The 22,345-nt window shown below is 31.2% G+C and overlaps 1 protein-coding gene across 5 annotated transcripts in view; it reads right to left on the bottom strand.

Moving 5' to 3' along the window:
* Nucleotides 1–22,282, bottom strand: part of LOC148603123 (nostrin-like) — a 36,635-nt gene extending 14,353 nt beyond the window's left edge. Inside the window, exons 1-7 of one of the 5 annotated variants that reach the window (XM_088553982.1) lie at nucleotides 22,149–22,282; nucleotides 14,064–14,149; nucleotides 9,817–9,897; nucleotides 9,151–9,213; nucleotides 6,983–7,064; nucleotides 3,614–3,676; nucleotides 1,004–1,111 (exon numbers count right to left, since the gene is read on the bottom strand). In XM_088553982.1, the coding sequence (XP_088410108.1) occupies nucleotides 1,004–1,111; nucleotides 3,614–3,676; nucleotides 6,983–7,064; nucleotides 9,151–9,213; nucleotides 9,817–9,897; nucleotides 14,064–14,149; nucleotides 22,149–22,175 (510 nt within the window). In that variant the 5' untranslated portion in view covers nucleotides 22,176–22,282. Of the gene's footprint in view, nucleotides 1–1,003; nucleotides 1,112–3,613; nucleotides 3,677–6,982; nucleotides 7,065–9,150; nucleotides 9,214–9,816; nucleotides 9,898–14,063; nucleotides 14,150–14,441; nucleotides 14,535–15,193; nucleotides 15,234–16,996; nucleotides 18,053–22,148 lie in introns of those variants that run through there. The other 4 variants (XM_088553981.1, XM_088553985.1, XM_088553983.1 and 1 more) reach the window with 4 other exon arrangements.
* Nucleotides 22,283–22,345: the final 63 nt, after the last annotated feature.

The following is a 22,345-nucleotide window of genomic DNA, read 5'->3' as shown; positions in this document are numbered from 1 at the left end:
ATGTGGAAAAAAATGATCTCATCACTAGTGACTTTTTTGTTCTCATAGTTCCATTGGCTTAGAAATCGACTGTCTTGGACTCCATCTTGAATGCCTTGATTGCCATTGTAGTTATATTTCAGTTAAATGAGATAATTTTGGTGTTTTCTTACCTTAAATAAGAATTATGAAGGGACTCTGGAAGATTTGAAGTGAAAAAACCTTTGAAATCGTCTGGTTTCTTTTGTTTGGAATATTTGCATTTGTGTAACGTCAACATGTTTCCTACGAATTGGAATAAGAACGTTTCGCACACTTTCATTTTTGGGTATTTTTGACATTTTAAGGGCATTAGAGAAACAGAATCTACGCTCAAAGCTTGTTGACTATGGATTTCTCACATCTCATGAAATAAATTTTATAGTTTGAATAGCTTGGCAAGCCTCACGATCAAAACTATAAAATTTATTTCACTGGATGTGAGAAATTCCATAATCAACTCATTATCATAGATATTTAGGTGATACACTGGTGCATTTGTTATCATGGTTATGTTTCACCAAATCTGTTTTCACATATACATGGATGAATATATGAGAAGTGTTCTTTATATATTCATTTATCATGAGGTCATACCCACAGGCTTTGTTATTTTTTGAAAGCCTAATTGCATTTTGATTTTTCAGTTTCTGTGATATTACGATTTATCATTTCATTAAAGCTCCTGTGACTGAGCATCAGGTGCTTGAATATTTGGGTATTTTTTTCAATAACAAGTACATGTATAATAAGAAATGGTTTAATTATGCAGCCAAATTGATAATTACTTTCACGTCCTATAAAAGTATTAATTTTCGGTATTTTCACGGTGGACAGAAAAGCACAAAAATAACACCGGCAAAATTGAGCATTAACACTATATGAAGCTTACTATTTTTTGAAACCATGAATATGCTCAATTGACAGAATCTGCAAAAATTAGCAACCACCAAAATTAATATGTTTACAGTAAAACTAGATTTACCTTCAGCATGTCTTTGTCCGAACATTTCTTATTTCCAGATTTGGCATCTGTTCTAGTATCCTCCACCTTCTCATATTCTTTAGCACATGCGAAAGCTGCTTTCTTGGCCTGTAAATTAAATATGTACAATTATTGCCATATATTAGCTATCCATGAATACAAGGGAATACTGTATCAGGTAGTAATTTGTATTTTTGTATTGCTTGAGACTTCAAGTGCGCTATATGTATATCACAAGGGATGATATACCTTTATACCATATATATATAGATTTTAATACTGTGAAAGTACTATTGTTCTTGGGGTACCAATTTTCTTGGTTTTCATGGGTGAGCCAGACCTAAATAAAAACCCTATATCACATACCTACATCACACTCTTCAACCTATATTGCATACCCTATATTACGCCCCTTCTCATAACACTTGAAGTGTAGGCTTTCTGCATTGTTATACCCAGGAGCATCCTGATGGCAATAGCAAAATTCTAGTTCACCAGGAGGATGATCATCTCATTTGCATCAAGAACCAAAGTCGTCATGTCTCATCAAAATCTTATATGCTATGGAAAAAATATTTTCCAGTAGATATTAAGTCATGGTATTGTAAATGCAGAGCTGCAGCAAGGGTTGTTGGCATGAGCTCCTATGCAGCATCTACTATATGGTACTTATCACCAACCTGATGTCAACTTAGGTGTGACCCACTGGATTCTTCATCTCAATTTATGCTGATGCTATACCGGGAGATTACTGACAATAATGACACCAATGAGAGTGCAGTAGAAGAATAAACTGACAATTAAATTGTTATACATGTACCGGCACTTGTAAATGTCGACATAGATATAAAAGAACTATGTCCAACTACAGCTCTTTTCTCCACAATTACATCCTTGATGTTCTTGACTTTATTTTATTGCTATGTCTAATTAAACAACATAACTTGCATCACCCATAACTTTTTTATGTTTAATTGTAAAGATTTTAAATTTGGCACTAAACACTTCATGTTGGTACAAATATTTAAAACAACTTTGGCTAAAATCTGAGGTTGGCAGTTTTTTTACCATTTGTGGCCTACCCCTTTGTATGTATGCTTTGTGGGCTTCAAGAAAGCTTTCGACAATACGTTGTGGAGGATCATGAAAGCATAAGGCATCCCTGATAAACTTACTGAGTATGTCAAAATCATGTAAAAAAGGGATGTTCTGTTGTTAATGGCACAGGCATATATGAATGGATTGACATAAAATCACGAGTTAAGCAAGGATGTAACATGTCAGAGGTTTTTGTTCCTTCTAACAATTGATTGGATAATGAGGCAAACAACGGCTTAAAACAACACAAGTATAAGGTGGAAAAGATGACAAAACTTATTAGTTTAGACTTCACAGATGAGAGTACCATACTCTCAAACACAAAAGATCAGATGCAGAGATAAGTTAACTGTCTTTACAGTCATGCAACATTAAAAGGACTAAAATTAACACTGCAAAAACAAAAGCACTTTGTATAAATATAAGGAACAATCAACCCTACAAAATCAGCAGATGTTTCTATTGTTTTCTTTGTATTCACACTTAATAAACAAATATGACCCATCTTAGTATGTTATTGATGGCAGAAAACAATCCAAGTTTTATTTTCATAAACATTTCCCTATAATTATGAAGCTATCCACTCAAATCAAACTTAATCGATAGATTTTTATAGTTCATTTTATTGTTGTATTTTCCCATGACAGTCCTAGGATAGGGGAGGGTTGAGTGCTTAAATACAAGTTTAACCCTGCCATATACTTTATGTGTCTGTCCCAAGCTAGTAACCTACAGTCCAGTGGTTGTTGTTTTTTTTTTTTGTGTTCTTTGTAATTCCTATATAGATTAGGTTGATTTTCGACTTCTATTATTAGTTTCACTTCATTTGTTTTGGGGCTTTTTACATCTTGCTTTATGGTATGGGTTTTGCCCATCATTGAAAACTGTAGGGTGGCCTGTAGAAGTTTGATTGTTTGTTGCTTGGTATCTAGTGAAAGACGGTCACATTGGCAATCATACCACATTTCTTATTTTCATATTAAATTACAAATAAAAGGAAAACTTCAACTACCTGTAATTAGCTTTATTACATTAAAATAGTCCTTTCTCATGTTTACAAAATGCAAGCCATTTTAGTAAGTTTTTCAAAGGGACGTAACCCACCAACAACAAACAACCTGGTTGTGGGTCTCATTGGGGAAAGGGAAAACACTAAACATTTTTCTTGTAAACTTAAATTATTTTCTCTTCAGTAAAAACCTGAATGGCTTGAAAAAAGTATCCAAGTACTTACCACATCTCTTATAAATTTAATAATTGAGTTTGAAGTCTACTGCCGTCCATTGCTCAAATTGGACAGTAAACCATTCTGAGGGATGACAAATTTGTAGAAAATTACTCCCCTTTGCTTAAAATCTTAAAAAAAAAACGAGCCAAAGTCAGGAATATGAAAAAGGACTATACAAGTTTCATATGAATTTGACCATTAGTGTACCACTCTGGCAACAATACTAATACATTACTTCAGATATTATTGAAGAAAAATATCACGATAAGACATTAAAGACTTACTTTTAACTCTTCCACCCTTTTGTCTGTAAGGTTTTTAAGACTTTTATCAACAGCAGACTCAATCTGTAAATGACATTGCACATACATGTACATGTATCTATATTTAAGTAGCAGTCTTCATAAGAATCATGCAAATTCTGTAATATGTGATACACCCCAAAAAAGGCTATATATTTTTTTTTTAGTTTTGTTAATAATTGCCTTATATGACTATATGATGAAATGTGTAATTATTAATTTCAATCTGTCTGCTCTTGGGAGAGAATTAAAATCAAAAACCCAATAGTTTCTATTGTATTTCAGTATCATTTACAGAGTTATCTCCCTTAATTTTGAATTCTACATTACATTCCATATAATTTTTATCTCCCAAGAACAAGGGTCATATGAAAAACCACATGTTACTTTCTGTTTACTATAACATTTTTAACAAAAGATCAAAAATAATAATATGTAGGATTTCCAACTATGAATCACATTTTGTATGATTCTTATCTGGAGTGTCACAAAATAATAAATAAACAAAGTTTGGTATAAGACAGTTCTTATTAAGTAGTTGTCTTTGTAAGAATCATGCAAAATCTGAAGAATGAGATACACCCCAAAAAGGCTACATATTTTTATTTTTGTAATTAAGTTGTTTTATGGGTCCATATTGTGAGAAGTGTAATTATTCATTCATATCTGTCTGCTCTTAGGAGATAATCAACATTGAAAATCCAATAGATTCTATCATATTTGAGTGTCATTTACAGAATTATCTCCCTTAATTTTGAAATCTACAGTGCATTCTATATAATTTTTATCTCCTGTGAACATGGGTTATATGAAAAACCACATGTTACTTTCTGTTAACTATGACATTTTAAATAAAATATCAAAAATAAAAATATGTAGGCTTTCCAACCAAAATCATATTTTGCATGATTCTTATGTGGAGTGCTACTTAAAATCTGCAATCCATATTTTATGAAAAGGACTGCTAAAATGATTGAGGATATAGAAACTAAATGAGGAGAAAACTAACAACAGTCATGGCGATACTACTTTGTCAACATATAAGGCCAAATTAAAAAAGATTTGTGTTTCCTATTACCTTCCAACCTCTTTTTTTTAGCTTAATGTAGCGTATCCTAAAGTTTTTTTAATCACTTTTCAATAAGCACTGTGGAAATCTGAATGTTTCTCCCATAGAAGCAATGTAAAAAAAAGCAATGTAAGAGTAATCAAGGGAACCAAGGTTATAGCAGTAATGAAAAGAATGTAATCTAGGGACAAAGACCAGACTTGGAAAACAGACATACACAACAAAGAACATAAAGTAACTAAAATCATACATACAAAGTAACAAAAGCAAATGAGCAACTCTAGACTCCACTAAAAATTGGGAGCATGGACCTGGTGCACCGGAAGGGTAAGCGTCCTCTGCTTTTCTAGAAACATCCGCCGAGTTGCTCATAAAAGGTCAAGTCCGGGGTAGTCAAAAGAGGAAAGGAAAACTATGACATGTTGAACAAATCAGTTTTCATAGTGCTGATGGATACACCATAATGATCCCAAGGTTCATGATGACGACCGTAAATAGTACATATGCTTATATCTCTTGATGCCAATGGTAGAGGTGATACAACGTGCAGAAAAAACTATCAAATAATTGACACTTTTTCTGTGGAGATACACCATATTTTTATGTAATTATACAAAAGATCTGTATTTAGGAGAAAATCGTATATTAATCTTCCTCTGTATGAAAAAGTCATGTTAGATTTTAGCCTGAATTATTTCTTAATTTTCAGAAAATACTAGAGTAAAATGCTAGTTTTCCTGGTTCTTACTGACCTGAAATATTTTTTTTCTCTGCAGAGAGCAGTGCCAGGATAGAAAACAGAAACTGATGATGACATTACAGGGAAATAATTATAAACATTTATTAAATGGCAATTTTTATTTGCTGATATATGACATCCAATACACCCAATCACTTCTTTTAAGTTTGGTGTTGTCTAAAAACCAGGCAGGGGTGATTCATTATATAGCAAGATATTCAATGAAACTGCTCAATTACATTTTTTATCTCAAAAACAACTCTTCCTATGTTTATTTCCTTGAGTCTGCTACATATCATGAAATATGTTTTGACTGGTCATAGTGTAATAATTTCCCATACTTTTATGTAGAAAAAGGTAAATTTTATGTGTAATATTTCCAGTGGGCAACTTTCATTTACACTTTCCTACAGTTTCTATAACGCCTAAGGATTTAAAATAGTTGGGATTAAGAAATGATTGAATCACTAATCATAAGCATATGCCTGGTTGTAAGCCAGAGCTGTATTTAAAAGATGGTCATAACTGTATAGGTTGTCAAGTCTCCAAATTCCCCTACAAGTCAGAAGAAAAAAACAATGATCTCCCCTTTACAAACCTGAATCAAGAGAAAGTTCTGAGAGGCAGATCTCCTGCTCTAAAATTTTCAAATGTAAACACCTAAGGTTAACTGACTGTATGATTCTTTCCTGGACACATGTATGTACAAGTATTTAAGTACCAGTTTTTCTAAAAATGAGGCAGGAGGCAATTCATGCATGTTAAAAACCCATTGAATTCATATTTAATTCTAGTTCAGAAATCGTTACTGTTTACATAACCAGTCTTAGTTCTTTGTTCAGTTATTGTGCTTATGAGAAAAAAATTATATTGATTGTACTTGGAATTTGCATTTTGCAAGAGTTCTCATTCTTGATTTGGCCACATTAGGTTAACTTTAGTGGGAGATGAATGTATGATTTTCTAAAAAAGTGCAGATCTGAAAGCAGATAAGCTTATCGTTATTTGAAAGTATAGCATATGTAGACTGATTTGGTGGGTTTTTCTTCACCATGAAGGCAAGCACTTTACCATAGGCAAGTGTCTGAATTTTATATGTACTGGTACTTAAGTACACAACATCATATTTGTGGTCAATTAATTAACACTTCGTTGGCCCCAACTAAAACATTCACAGTATAGATAACTGTAACTTATGTCATGTTAATCACCTGTTATGTTCAAAATTAGATATGCTTATGTAAGATAATAATGATAATATATACTAATGGTTTGATTCACACCTTGTCCTTTTGCCTCAGGGAATACATCACCTTGCAACAAGGTGGGTTAGTAAATAATGTAAAGTACTGTCTGTTTATTCAAGTGAATGAGCAAAGTTGTTTGCTAAAATATTTAAAAGAATGCTGCTCACATACCAAAGCAACAGACAATGGCGTATAATGTTCTTTATCTTAAATTCTAAGTCTTAAAACCTCATGGTAAAAATTTTCATACTACATGTAATATAAAAAAAATGCAGGTTATTTATAAGCTGACTTACAGGCTTCCTGGCTTTAGTTTGTGTCTCTACCAACAGTTTTAAAGGTTTACTTATTTCTTCTATCAAAGCTGCACCAAGGTTTCTGCAAACAAACACAACTCAATTTAAAACTAAAATACTAAGAGCTCATGACGTAATAGGGTATGCAAGTCTCGTTCTAGTTTCATTTTCTTTACAGGAATTTTGGATGTAGAACGTATTGAAAACTGTAGACCGATCTGCATTTTATTGTTCACTTCCAGGTACTGGAAACGCTGTATAACATTGCAAAATCTTCTATTTTATGTTTAATCTTAATACCTTTATCATGTAGAGATAGATATTTGTCATTTTTTGTCGGTGTCGGTATTCTTTACACAAAAAAATGTTTTGTCCTTAACATTTAATCAATGCTCTGTAAATGACAAATCTCCATGCTTTTGAATAGTAGACTAGGACCCATTCTCCTGAAATCACAGGGTCACATGACGAGGCTTACATACCCTATTACCCATTGCTTCAGATGAAGAAAGGTTAATAAACTGAAAGTTCAATAATCTTCTGTTTTAGAGACCTCATACAGAAACAATTTTCCTTCATGCACATCTACATATGATACCAAATCTTCCTATAAAATTTCATTGTATTCTCCAGAACAGTTTAGGAGGAATGCACTCAACAGGTTTGAACATGTTAAATTTTGTAAGCATTTAAACCCCATAGGCTGATTCAAAATCCAATGCAGCTATTTTCTTTATCTATGATTAATCTTCTTTTAAACCATATATTGATCGGACAATCTCGAGCATTTTATATATGAATCTCAATATTCAAAGTTATTTACGATTGAAAAATATGGATTTTCCAACCTCGGCAAATGAACTTGGTAGTTCTGAATGGCTTCAAGTCAGTTTCTTCAACTGATCATTCAAATTAAAGTGTGACGACACAGAAAATGAGGATGGGACTGTAAAAGAACTTATATTCTGTTTAATTAAACAACTAAGGGTGACAGGATATTGACCACTCATTACGGCTTCTTCACTGTGTCACTTGACCAATAGAGAGATTAAACTTAGAATACACTTATTCACAGAAATAATTATTCATTGGCATCTTAATTTGGTAGTACAGTTCTACCCAATAAAGCCTTGAAAAAAAGTACCTAAAGAATACACATTAGCAGACAGTAGCTGTACTCAGTTAGTCAAATTAAACAGATATAAGGTAAATGTTTGTTTTAGATTTCACTATTGATGATGTAGGCAAAAATACTGGTACTGAAAAACAACACAAACACAAAGCAAATTGTAAGTGCAGCTCTAAGACATAACTTCACAAAGAAAGCCTCTAGTTCATATCTCTTGTCCAAAGCAAAACAATACTGTTATAAGCATGTTAAAATGAGGGAAAAATCAGAAAAGGGATTTGTAGCAAGACTATACATAGGGTCAAATAATGTCCACTCAAAATTGATGAAAAAATAGAACTACAAATTAATTCCACCTACCAATGTTCAAAATTGTGATAAATCACATTATTGTCATCATAGAATTTGAAAAAAAAAAACAATGATTTGTAGTTGCCATGTAGACCGAATTACAATATGAATATAGAATTACAATTTACACTTAGGAAATTGCAGCAGAGCTTAAATATTTCAAGGACATAAATAAATGTTCAAATAAGTTACCATATTCATGAAGATGCTAGATACAGGGGTTTCAAATTACAGTCTTAATCCCAATGGAAACATTTTGTCTTGAAAATAGGATAAAAGCTTAGGTGTCAGTCTGTAAGATTCAGGCAGTGGGTGAAACATGGTATGAAAAACCCCACCATTTTGAATGTTCAATTTCACTATTTGTACCACCAGAATCATAGAAAAAAGGGCAAGATTTTCCATATCATTTTGGTAAATTGAGTTATAATTTCATTAAAATGCACTGAAAAGGATCATTTCAAGGGCAGATATCTCTGTCAAAAACTTCATTTTTCTGACATTCTATTGAAGGGTTTTCAGAGCAAATTCAGTGATGCAGAGATCAAATAATGGTCAAATAGGGAAAGCATCCTAATTAAAATTATATTGTCAGATCAGTGGGGTTTTGACATGCATGTTTCTGATTTTTCCCATTTTACCTGATTCTTACAAAAACTTCCACTTAATCTACATTAACACACGTTACCTGTGGAGATCTGCCTCCTGTTCCATCATTGTAGACACTGCCTTCCATCCTTCTGATAATGTACTGTAAACATACATGTAACAATAATCAAAGAAAAAAAAATGCAATCTTATGGAAAATTAAAAAGAGCGGTACCACTTCATGTAAACTTTTTCAATAGCTTCTCAATTTTCTTCAGAGGTACAAATTTCTGGGTTGCGATTGTTGAAAATAAGTCTTTCTCTCCTGCTATCCAGGTAAAAAAAAAATACATGATAGGAAAGCGTCACACTGAAAAATAATCATTTTAATCGGATAATTGTTTTGCTAAATTACATTCTGGTTTATTATCTACATGTACATTTATAAGAATTTGTAAAGAAAATAAATGAAGGCAAATAGATGCCAAGGATTACAAAGCCACCTACATGTATAGTCACATGAATGTGTGTTTATAATACCATTAACATATTAATTTTTGGCATGTTTAATTTTTCGCTATTTTCACAGCTAAAAATAGTACCCACAAATTTGATTTTTAACACTATATAACACTTACCAATTATGGGAACTGCAAAAATTGATATTGCAAATACAGTCACTTGACAGGAAATAAGCAAAGGGCAATATTAATATGTTAACAGTATATCAATGCATTATAGAAAACTAAGATGTAATTGTATTTACCCTATATTATTAGTGGTGGCTTTCAGCAGTTTAGCACTTAATTTTTGTAGACTCTTGGCATAATGAGTTTCTAAATCAGACCTGTAATATAAATAAAATATTGTACAAATAAAACAGAAGCATGGTAACAAATAATATAGCTGCAAACATGTAGCCATTGAGGTTGCTTGTTCTTATTTTTTGTATTCACTATTCGCAACCAAATGTTCAAATCATAAAATATTAAACAAAAAACAGTAGAAGCTATGATTTGGCAGGTATAATTAACAATAACTTTAAAACACAACCTTTACAGATTACCATACATGGAAATAGGATGTAAAATATATGTACAAGGGATATATTTATAAACAAAATACAAAACAACCAAAAAAAATTGAAATAATTAAGGATTGTTTTTAACTGGTTTAATTATTGGATATAAACGACTTTAGGGTGATTTTGCTGAATAATCCATGAAAGTTATGGCATAAAACTGACCAAAAGTCGTTTATATACAATTACCTAACCAATAATTGAAAACAATTCTTATTTTTAAAACACACAAGAAAACAAAAAAGAAATTGTTTTTCTAATGTGAAATCAACTTTTTTTTTAACATGGATCAATTCTGTCATTGTCATTAATCAATTGTGCAATTTCATAATTTACAGGCATGCTTTTAAGTGTATTGGATATAAATGAAGTAGTTCCACTGTAATGGGGCATGGCTTAAATATCAAGTTAGGTTATACAAAAATGAACAATGTTGCTCGATAACGCTGCACTATTTAGACTATCACAGAATTTAAATATTCCTTGATGTAACAGTAGTAGGCTTGTATCCACTGAAGAAACATTGTTTTAGACACCAAGAAATGAAAACTTTGTGTGTTATACATGTAGTATCTGAAATTCCCACCCCAATTTTTTATTCTTTTTGTCAATTTTTAGGGGGGGAAGGGAATGAGAATCTACTAACTAATTTTACTTGGCCTAATATTAACAGAGCTACACTGTTTACAGTGCCTGTATTTTATCAGTGAAAACTATCTTTTTATCTATTTACTAAATCAAAGTCTCATTAAACAGGAAGTTAAAACAGACATGATATCAAAGACTTTTCATCAAGTATAAAATATTTATTTTACATTGTGTGTAATCTGCAGCAATTATTTAACAATTATCATAATTTATCATAAATGTATTAAAACAAAGTACATGTATGAAGTTTTTATATCAATCTTTAATATCAGTTTTGTTCAATACTTGCACTTATGAATATTTATTTTTTAAAGTGGAAATGCTGATTGATGTTTTATTTAAAGTTCTGATGTTTAAGAGGTAGTTGAATCACTGTCAAAATTTCAAAACAAGTACTATCTTTTTTAAAAAAAAGGTAGAAAATAACACATGCCATGCAATTTTAATTGTCGTTACAGTTATTTCAAACGCCACTAATTAAGTTATCATTATTTGCCATTCAGGGAAACAGAATTGTGATCAAGTGACTCATGTTTCTATGGAAGAGCATCTTTAAGGTCAAATGGTACAAAGCAAAACTATACTGACTGCATCAGAATAAAGAATGACCAGTGATGTGTTGGGTTACTGAAAATCTTTCAACTGATTAAATAGATACAAAATGTAAACCAATAGGGTTGAACCTCTTATCTACATGTACCATAAGTACACCGCTAATGCTAGAGGGACTTCAATGTTTCATTATCTCAATTCTATATATACAATGCAATCAAAAGTATAAAAAATTAACCAAAGTTTTCTGTTGATGTTTAAAGAAAATGCAAAGTAATCCTCTGTTTTACAAATAAGGCTATAAATTAGGCATAACTTTCTGTCACTGACTTTAAGTTAACTAGAAAACAACCTAAGCAAAAAAAAATAAAGACACTGAAAACATATAAATTTTGGGGTTGCTAATTTTCATGGATTCTGTCAACTGAACAGAGTTGCAAGTATAAATTTTTGCATTTTTACATGAAATGATAAGGTTTATACATGTATAGTGTTAAAATCTTTTTTGCTGGTACTAATTTTTATGGTTTCTTTTCGCTGCCAACATAGTGAAATTTAACATGTTTACAATACAAACATATACCGGTAACCTCTACAATATCTAACCATATATAATAACTTCAGTCTGAAGACCAAGACATAATTTATCACCAGTATTTCATCCACCATTGAAGAACAAGCTTCATCTATCTTGGTAGGACAGGACCAAGGGATACTTTCATCTCGTTTGGAAGGACAAGTTTCATCCAAATTGGTTGGACAGGACCCTGGGGTACTTTCATCTAGTGTAGTAGGACAAGACCAAGAAATAATTTCAGCTAGCTTGATATGACAGAACCAGGAAATACTTTAATCCATCTTGGTAAAACAATATCAGAGATCACTTTCATCTACCTAGGTAGGACAGGACCCCAGATACTTTCATCTAGCTAAGTAAGACAAGACCAAGAAATACTTTCATATAGCTTGGAAGACCAACATCAGGGGACACTTTCATCTACCTTGATGGAAAAAGACCAGGAAATATACTTTAATCTACCTAATTAGGCCAGGACTAGGGAATACTTTCATCTTCCTCAGCTGGTAAAGACCAGAAAATACTTTCATCTTCTTTAGTTGGCAAAAACAACGATGTATAATGTTTTTAAGTCGGAATTTTAACTGAGTATGGGGAATAGAAGTATACAGTGTTGAAAAATCATAGGTTTTAATGCTATTATATTCAGACAATAGTCTTGAACTGATTGGCTCCAAAAGATCTTTTGAATTTTTCAGGATCTACATTGAATTAATACCACTAAAGGAGTAACAAGTATTGTGGTAGGACTGTAGACCCTCTTTGACAGTTGTGAGTATAAAAGTTAAAAGTTTTGAAAGAGGTTTGGTGGTACAATTTGCAGATTCAGCTATGAAACGTTTGAGTTTTGTGATATTCAACTTTTTACTCATTATAAAACCAATAATTACGTCATTATGTATTTATTTCATACAACAATACAAGTTTATTTTAAAATCCCATCTGCTACATATCCACTCAATAATGGAGATTTAAACCTTATATCTATTTATATTGACAGAGCTGATATCAGATACTTCAAATTTCTATGAAAAACGAAAAAAGCAGATTTGTATGAAACACTGTAACCAATACAGTGTATTTTCAACTGACTTTTTTGTAGAAAAGCAGTGCTCACCTTTAGCCACTAGCCTGATGCCCGGGGCTAATAAAAATTGATTGGGGCTACTGAAATGATGTGTACTTTTCTTGTTTCAGGCTAGTTGAATCCTATACAGTCCTCTATTATTCGGGCTAGTTGTTGAGAATTTTGAAGGAAAAGACTGTGAAATGTCATTGTTTGACAACAAAGCTTTAACAGCATCTCTACTATATTAGTTGTAAAGAAGGTTCAACCTATTTAACCTATTTAAAATTAAAATCAGTTTTTTTTAAGGTAGACAATTTTTTGGATAGTAAGAAAATTTCAAGGCTGGAACTCTCAAATGGCATGATACAAAATTTCAGCATCTTTCACAAGTGTATAAGAATTAGCAATTAAATTATTTATTAAAATATCCACAAAAAGCAAAATACAGTTAAATTTACTTTTTTTTAATAAGTTATAATTACACTTAATAATCCAAGAAACAAAAATTATTTTGATGTAGCCTTATCTTAAACTGAATAAATCACCCTCTAAATTTTCCAACATGATTTATGTAAAAACAATAGATATAATAATGAATATAATTACATGTACTTCCTTCTAAACAGTGAGTCACAAAGCTAAGTCATAACTAAAGTTAAATTAAAGTCAATGCATAAAATTCCATGTTAAAAAGGAAAAAATAATTAGGTACTGTGAAAATTAATCTGTTGGTCAATGGACACAGAAGTATTTCTAGCAATTTTTTTATTTACATGTAATGGATACTGTTAAATACTGTAGGAGGAGTTAAATGGAATAACTGTATATCCTGAACAGGACAGATGGACAGGGATAAAACAGTATGCCCCCAAACTAAATGTTACAGAGGCATAAAAAAAAACCATTCTATATGTTTTATGTACACATAAATTCAACATTATCTCAGGCAAAAATTAGGAAATTCTATAGATGAAAACATAAAATATGATCCATCCTAAAAATAAGTTAAAACAGAGAATAAGAAAATACATGGAGTGATATATGACAAGAAATATTTTAAAAAGCAGGAATATAGGCATGTGTTACCTTTCTTGAATAATAGTTGCCACTTCTTTACAAAACTCACTCCCCTGTTTTATGAACTTTCTCAGTTCTTCAAACCCATTCTGACCCTGAAAAAAAAGATATACATGTATGATCATCATTGATTTAAGCACTCTTGTGATCATGATTCCATAATTCATTCCAAAAAGTAACATGTACAATGTATTAGCACATACATACACATGTACTAATATGTAACTACTGCATGTTTGGTAATAATTTTCATTGCCTTCAGGGTTTGGCCCTCAAAATCTAGTTTCCAACTGAATTGGAAGAATTTATTCACATTAAATTTTAACAAATAAGAATTTTGAAAAATCAGAAAAACTGATTAATTTACAGAATTGATATACATTGTACCTCCAATTTATGTTTTTCTTCAAAAGAAACTTTTTTAAAAACCCACTGTACAGCATCATCCATTGTGGGAATAGCCATAATTCAGTCAAATAGAACAAAAATAGTTAGTAGAAAAGGAAATTAGTTTCTTACATTACATTGGCCACGCATGCATAAGGAAACATGATTCATCACCATATTTAGAGCTCCAACGTGGGTGAGGTGAAATGACATTATGCTTATATATATATATATATACTTTCAACTAAAATACATGCCAATGCTCCTAACCAAGTGCACGGTCCATTGATTTACAAAATGGGTGCTCTTACTATAAAGAGATCCAAATTTTCCTCAAGAAAAAGTGAAAAAAATAACACTAAATTTGTACACTGTATTAACAACACAATGCTATGTTGAACATAACTTGTTCACTTAGCATCATTTGGCAACAAGTTCTCTGGTTTATTGTGTTGGTTACAGCTAAGACCCTGAATCAATTAAGAGGTTCTTTTTATTTAACTGAACCATCAAGATTTTTCATTCATTTTAACTAAAAACTTATTAGAACACTCATATTTTAGGTCAATATTGAAATATCATTTTTTTTAAGTTTGTATAAAGTCTGAAGTGATTACAATAAAATAGACTACATGTACTTGTCTTCATGTAACCAAAGGTAGAAATGAAATGTATAAAAATCAGTACCATCAAATCTGTCTCAAAGTTTTAAGTAAATATGAAGAAGTTCTGAAGGAAAATTTACTTCATACCTGATTAGCCATCCTGCACAGGTGAAAAACAAGGAAGTAAGTTACAAAGAGATAAATTTAATTATTTTCACACATTCTTTGGCAGACTGTCCAAAACTCACTAAATAAATATATCAGTTAGGCCAAGTAAACTAAAATAATAGATTCTCATCCAACCTTAAAAAAATATAGGGACGTTGGGAAGATTTTATTTTTTTATTTCTGACGAGATAGTTGCTAGCTTAATTTTAGCTATTTGAAGTATAAATATGTTCAAAATTCATAGCCACATCAGTTTCAGAGAAAAAAATTTTCAATTTTAGTCACCAAAAAAAGAAAAATTTTGTGTGTTATAATATTTCAATACTACATGTACAAACCGACAAGGAAAAAATATTAAATTAATTTTAAAATTTCTACCCCAATTTTTTTATTGTGAATTTTAAGGGCTGAAAAGGGGGCAAGAATCTACTAATTAATTTTATTTGGCCTTACAAAACATTTTGCATAACCCAGATCTTGGATTGATAATTTCAAAATTTTCATGACTTTCCTTTCCTTCAAATTGGAAAAAGGAAAATTTTTAAATAGTATGATGAAATCACAAAACTTAAATGACCAGTATACATGTATATGTGGTATGAAGGTTTCCTCGTCGTTCATTGAAGATCAATGGGTGGCCTTGGGCAGGAATTTTCATCCAGGGGTTGATGTCTCTTTGACAAATACACCATACATATTCTCGTCATACGTAACTCCATACATTGTACATTGTATATTATTTGTCATCCACAGTTAAAATTGCTTTTTTTACTAACATTCAAAATATCAAAAAACCTGTCTTGAAAGACAACTAAGTTTCTAGCTTGGACAAGATTTGTTAAAGATGGATGGTCAAACTGGTCACTATAAGGGTGCCCACCTACATGTGTATTTATATGAAGGGCCCTAATAAAACCCAATTTAACTGAGATGACATCATAGGAGTATAAAAACTTGATAGATTGATCTAACATTAGGACAGAATTAATACAAGCACACAAATTAAAGTCACCATAAACAGTGACCCTTTTTGTAATTGCATGTGTAAGTTTGTGGAGGTAGTTTTTATACTTGAAGAACTTCAATGTAAGTAATTGTCGGGACATCAAGAAAATGTTTGTTTGGAGCTCCATTTTGTTAACTACAGTAGTTCCAGAACAGTTCAAGGTCAATCCCAGCTCATTTAGTGGTATGAAATTATGTGGTACAATTTCAAATCTACATTTAAATGTAGGATTAAATACTTATTCTCACATTATTATCTGGACACAAATGTTTATGAACAACAACCATGTCATCAATATACAACTGAATTTTGTTTTGGTGGTCATATAAAAAGATGTAAAAAGCAATATATTTTCTTAGCTTTACAGGAACAAGTACATGTATGTGTTTATAACTGAAGGGTGACAGTGACAATGTAATGATGTCAAAAAAATTTACTCCCAATTACATGTGCAACAACTAAAATATACATGAAAGTTGTTATTTGCATGATTTTTTTTTCCTTCAAATTGTACCCTGATAAAAGCATCTGCTATAATACACAATATACAATCACCAAAGATTCTACCCTTCAGTGCACTCAGCTTGGCTGATATCTGACCTTAAGGTTACATGCACCTTAATTCTGTCTGGCAGAAGTATATAAATGTATACCATAAAAATTTATGCTCAACAAATACACAATTACAACTATTTATAAAACATGCACTTCAAACAGGTGTGGTATTGATAAGATGTTCCAGCTTCATTGCTTATTAATAAGGCAGAATAATTTACCTGAGTGATTGAGTTAAATCCATAAGGTGATCTCATTTCTCTAATCCAGCCCTTTACCGGCTTAGGGAAGAAACTTTTCTGATGTTGTAGGCATCTGTGTTTTGGTGGATTACAAATGTGGCAATGCTTGCAAAAGGGGTGGATGTTGCTCATTGTTTAACTATTTACCCCTTTCAGTAAAATGGAATGCTCCATTGAAAATAACCTAGTATCATTAATATTAATTACTTCATATTCAACTTTAGGAATAATCAACACCACAACGTACACATTATTGTGGAGATTAATATGATATAAAACACCTTAATTTTTCCATCCATCTTTTTATGATTACATGTACATTTTTTGTATTTCACTGTAGAAGTTTATTCATTTACATGTCAGTTCTACTTTCCGCACATTCCTCTTAGGCAAAATAATATAATAAGTCTGGTTCCTGCTACCCTACCTACCCTTATTTTTTGTGCCTACCTTAAACATTTTAGGGCCATTTTGTCTCAAGCTAAAGTCTAGATTGTTTTCTCATTAACTCAATGTAAAATGTTTTTGAAAAATAAATAACTTCCTTACCTACCTACCAGTACTCTGTTTTTTCTTGGTGGTAGCAGGAAACAAGACTTTCATATTTTTTTGCATAGTACATGATACTCATATTTTTTTATCCAAAATAAAATTCTTTGAATATCTCATCATCTTGTTGACATCTTCAATTACTTTTGAAGTCACACTTAATTACAGACGATATAATCTATTTTATAACTATTAGTACCAATGTATCAATGTAATCTTCAAGCTAATTCCATGCCACTACTACTAATTATATAAAATGCCTTACAATGTATCTACAGAAAACTCATAATCGTTAAGCCATTATTTCCAAAGACAGAATTTCACTTGCAATTGGTACCTAATAACTGGAATCCTAGAATACAGTAATTCAGTAAGAACTTCAACAGTTCAATAGAAGATAAATCAATGTCTTGTATTTTGTTATCACAATAAGAGAAAACAGTATTATGTAAACTATAAGTCCTAAAGGTTGTTTTGTACATGTATACACAAAAAAATGTGTGTCAGGATAATTGGCAAAGACTATATTTGAAGGCACTGTTGGGGAAATTCTTGTTATGTTTGTCCATATTAAAACTACGTATGCATACATATGGTATTTTCTCTTCTCTGAAAATTTTGTGAATTTGCAAAGCAAATTTTCAGTGAGATTGTCATAAAGTATGATAATAAAATGTCATTTCTGTGTTTATTTTCATTTACCGGTAAACAGATCCATATCATTATAAATAATTTATTTACTTACTAAAGGTGGAATAGAGAATAGTCATGAATTGCTTCTCTTACGGAAAAACTCTCTCTTCTCATTTTAAAAGTGGCATTTTTTTTCAATATATATGTAACATTCCATTACAGTAAACAAAAATTAAGTGTATTCAGACTCTAATAAATCAAGATATTTAAGTAGCAGCCTTTGTAAGAATCATGCAAAATCCGAAAAATGTGATATACCCCAACAAAGGCTACATATTTTTATTTTTGTAAATAAGTTGTTTTATGGGTCTATATTGTGAAATATGTAATTATTCATTCATGTCTGCCTGCTCTTTGGAGATAATCAACACTGAAAATACAATAGATTCTATTGTATTTGAGAGGCATTTACAGAGTTATCTCCCTTAATTTTGAAATCTACAGTGCATTCTATATAATTTTATCTCCTATGAACATGGGTTATATGAAAAACCACATGTAACTTTAAGTTTACTACGACATTTCAAACAAAACATCAAAAATAAAAATATGTAGGCTTTCCAACCATGAATCACATTTTGCATGATTCTTATGTGGGGTGCTACTTAAAAACTAAGTAAGTACACCCAATGCCCTAACACTGATAAAGGAATTAGTTTAGGATTTGTGTTTTTCATAAATTGCCCACCATTGATTGTATGACCAGAGTTTACATAAAAAGATGTAAGAGAGTGGTGCATTTCAGAAACCCAAGTTTATATGGGTTCAGAAACTGAGTCAACTTAAAAAGATATAAGGCCAAATAATAAATTTGTGATTCCAGTGGCCTGGCTGATCCTAGGCATTTTTTTTGCAAAAATGGGTTCAGAAGCAGAGATGAGTTGCAGTAACAAGATGTTTCAGTGTTGTACTTCAGAAAAAGGAGCATAATTGTACCTCCCACAGAGTTCAAGGGATCACACATTCCTGGTAATGTGCTCAAGAACACATTATCTCCTTACAACATACCAAGCTTCATGAAATTCTCTAGCTTGCAGGAGTTGCAACGACAAGCAGAGATGGGTCCGATTACTTTCAATGTAATTGATTAAATTAATGATTACATTGGCAAGTAATCATGATTACATCTGATTACGATGAATTTGCAAATAACTATGAATTACTTGAAAGGTTTGAAACATTTTGTTTTTGTTACATGTATTTGTATTTTCTTTGAATTAATAACAGGTAATTTTTTTTAAAGTATAGTAGAACATCAACCTTCACCAATTTATTAAACCACCAAGATGTATAAAATAAATACATGTACATTTTCAATACAACAATTTGTGACTTTCACTTGATTTTTAAGAACTATTTCACTTGACAGTTATTTGAATATAAAAAATTAGCCATAATACCCTTGTACTTTTGTACTTCTTACCAAATTCATTAAAACAATTTTATAGGATCTTTTGAAAACTCTTACATACTGTTTTTTTTTCATTAGAATAATTTCATTTTTTTTTTTTACTTTTTAGTATTGAATTAACATTTTGTAATATCTTCACAAAAACAGGAGAAAAAGAAAAAGAAAAAACAAATGAAATTTTACACAAAGAAGCACTGAATGAATAACAGTCATTTTATTCTTTTTTTGTTGTTGACATAATGCATTAATTATCTATAGATACCATTTGAGGCTTTAATATTTCAATTGTAACTAACATGTAATCTTAAAGTAATCAGAATTATAGGGTATTTGGAAAAGTAATTGATTAAATTAAATCAAATTACATGTAATCAAGTTTTCAGTTGATTAATGATTACTTGAAGAAAAATAATCAATTACAACTGATAAATGATTACAATTACAATTACCCCATCTCTGATGACAAGTCACTTTAGACATGTACAACATGTAATTCTAAGGGGCATAACTCCAGCAAAACTACAGGAATTATATTTTCTACGTAATGTACATGTAATATGCACAACTACATGTACATGTACGTAGTGTGTTCTTTCTACATGAACAAACATAGTGGTGTGAAATTCTCTTCAAAAGTTTCCACATATTGGAAAAATGTTAGGCAAAACCTGGTGTACAGTTTTTGTATAACCCAAATTTTAAGCCTCATTCACACATTGTTTTAATTTCAAGTCAATACACTGTTATTGTCTATATAAATTCATGTACTATTTACAGATTCAGATATCATCTTCAATATTCATGCAAACAATGTGTGATAGGACAGTGGTTAGACATACTTGATTAAATGATGTTAGTCTTTGAGAAGAGGAGGAGAGTGTATGGACATTTTGAGACTTTATAACTGATATTTTATTATGTGAACTTTTGATTAAATTAATATGTATAAGAGGTGAAACAACTATACAAAACATAAGAACAGGTACAAAATAACTCCCAATACATAACGAAATTCCAATGTGGACAACAGATATCTGTATATATCTGTACATTGTGTAGAAGACATTTTTACTTAATATTTTCCAATGCATCATCTTTATCCGATGTTTCAAAAAAAAATAATTTTATCTTGGCTGAAAATATAAATATACAACATGTTAAAAACGCATGGAATGTTCTTGAAATTTTAGTTTCTACAAAGGACCACAGTGAATGGACATTTTTCATATCTGCTGTCTGGAATGGGTACATACATGTATATAATGAGTATTTTGTATTAATTCTGAATGAATTTTAATCGTTAATTGTTGCATTCAAAGACCTCTCTCAGATGACCAAGTGCTTTCAGAAAACAGATACATCTTAGATATCACACAAATATAGAGGTGAATGAGCTGGAACTGTATTACTGAAGCCTTATGTTCCCCTGTGAGAGAGTTAAGAATTCAGTTTCAATATGATCAGATTCTTGTGTGGACTAAAATTTTCGATATTTTTGAAGTGAACCAGCATATTATCACCTGTTAGTGACAAGGGCAAGTGATTCTTTACATTAATGACATACTATGAGGTAAAAATTACATGAAATGTTACAAATATTCAATATTGCTCCAATTAAATATCAAAATCTTAAGGAAGTAGAAGGAGTATCACTATAACTATTTTAATTAAACTTATGGAAAATATCCTTTACTGTTGAAGATATAGAAAATTTTAAAAATATTGAAATTATATGGGAGGTAACTGACATTTTGAATAAACAAACATGTGCAACATGCAATTGTTTATACCAGTAGTTCTTCAAAATTTACACCTGTTAACTTGAAAATATTTGTAAAATTAATTGTGCAGTAGAAATTAATTATTAACCAATGATTGGCTGTCCATAACATTGTTATAGATCCAATCGGGATTCATGTTCTACTTTTCAATCATTATCCAATAACCCTGGTCAGCTGATTTATCACCGATAATTACCTGAGGGTTAATTACGACAGGATGTAGTTAATGAAGGTGACACTTCTTAATTGGCTTGGGGTAATTTATTAACAAGACGTCAAGAGTGGAAATCTTAAAGGGCTATTCAGATAATTGTAAATGGGCACTAAGGGGGCACTCAATAGGGGCAGAGGGACACGGGCATGATAGGAGTGTGGCGCGGCGCCCCTCCATTTTGCTCTAGCTAGGACACTGATTATGACTTGTGTCAGTGTGTATATTTTGTTTTTACCCCTGTGGCTGTGCAGTGATCAACAGGTATAAAGAATCATAAATCCTAATAATTTTATGAGGTTAACTTATATTTTCCTCGGAAGCCTGATGCATAGTAAGATTCAAACAAAGTCCCATACCAACGGTCACAGCAAACGTCATGCAACTTGTAAGTACTTTGAAGTAGAAAATATTTGAGAACGATAAACATAAATTAATCACATGAAAGAAAAAAATTATTTAGTATGATTCAAGAGAACTACTTACTCTAAAATGGTCTCTAAACATTGCCATGATGAAATTATTCCATTTTAGACACAATTACATGATGCACACCAAAAATTACTTTCATACAAGTGTAACTGGTTCCTGGGCTCCTTCTCAATGACAAAACCAGTCAAAATCCGATTCAACCACCTTGGCTAACTCGGTCCATACAGATTTTCGTCCCATAAGTGTCTAAA

The sequence above is a fragment of the Perna viridis genome, chromosome 11 (genome assembly GCF_037379345.1).
Source record: "Perna viridis isolate PV_CMFRI_1.1 ecotype Kerala chromosome 11, ASM3737934v1, whole genome shotgun sequence".
In the NCBI taxonomy this organism is placed as follows: domain Eukaryota; kingdom Metazoa; phylum Mollusca; class Bivalvia; order Mytilida; family Mytilidae; genus Perna; species Perna viridis.
The sequence above is the reverse complement of the archived record's forward strand: the minus strand, read 5'-3'. Positions and strand labels throughout refer to the sequence as shown.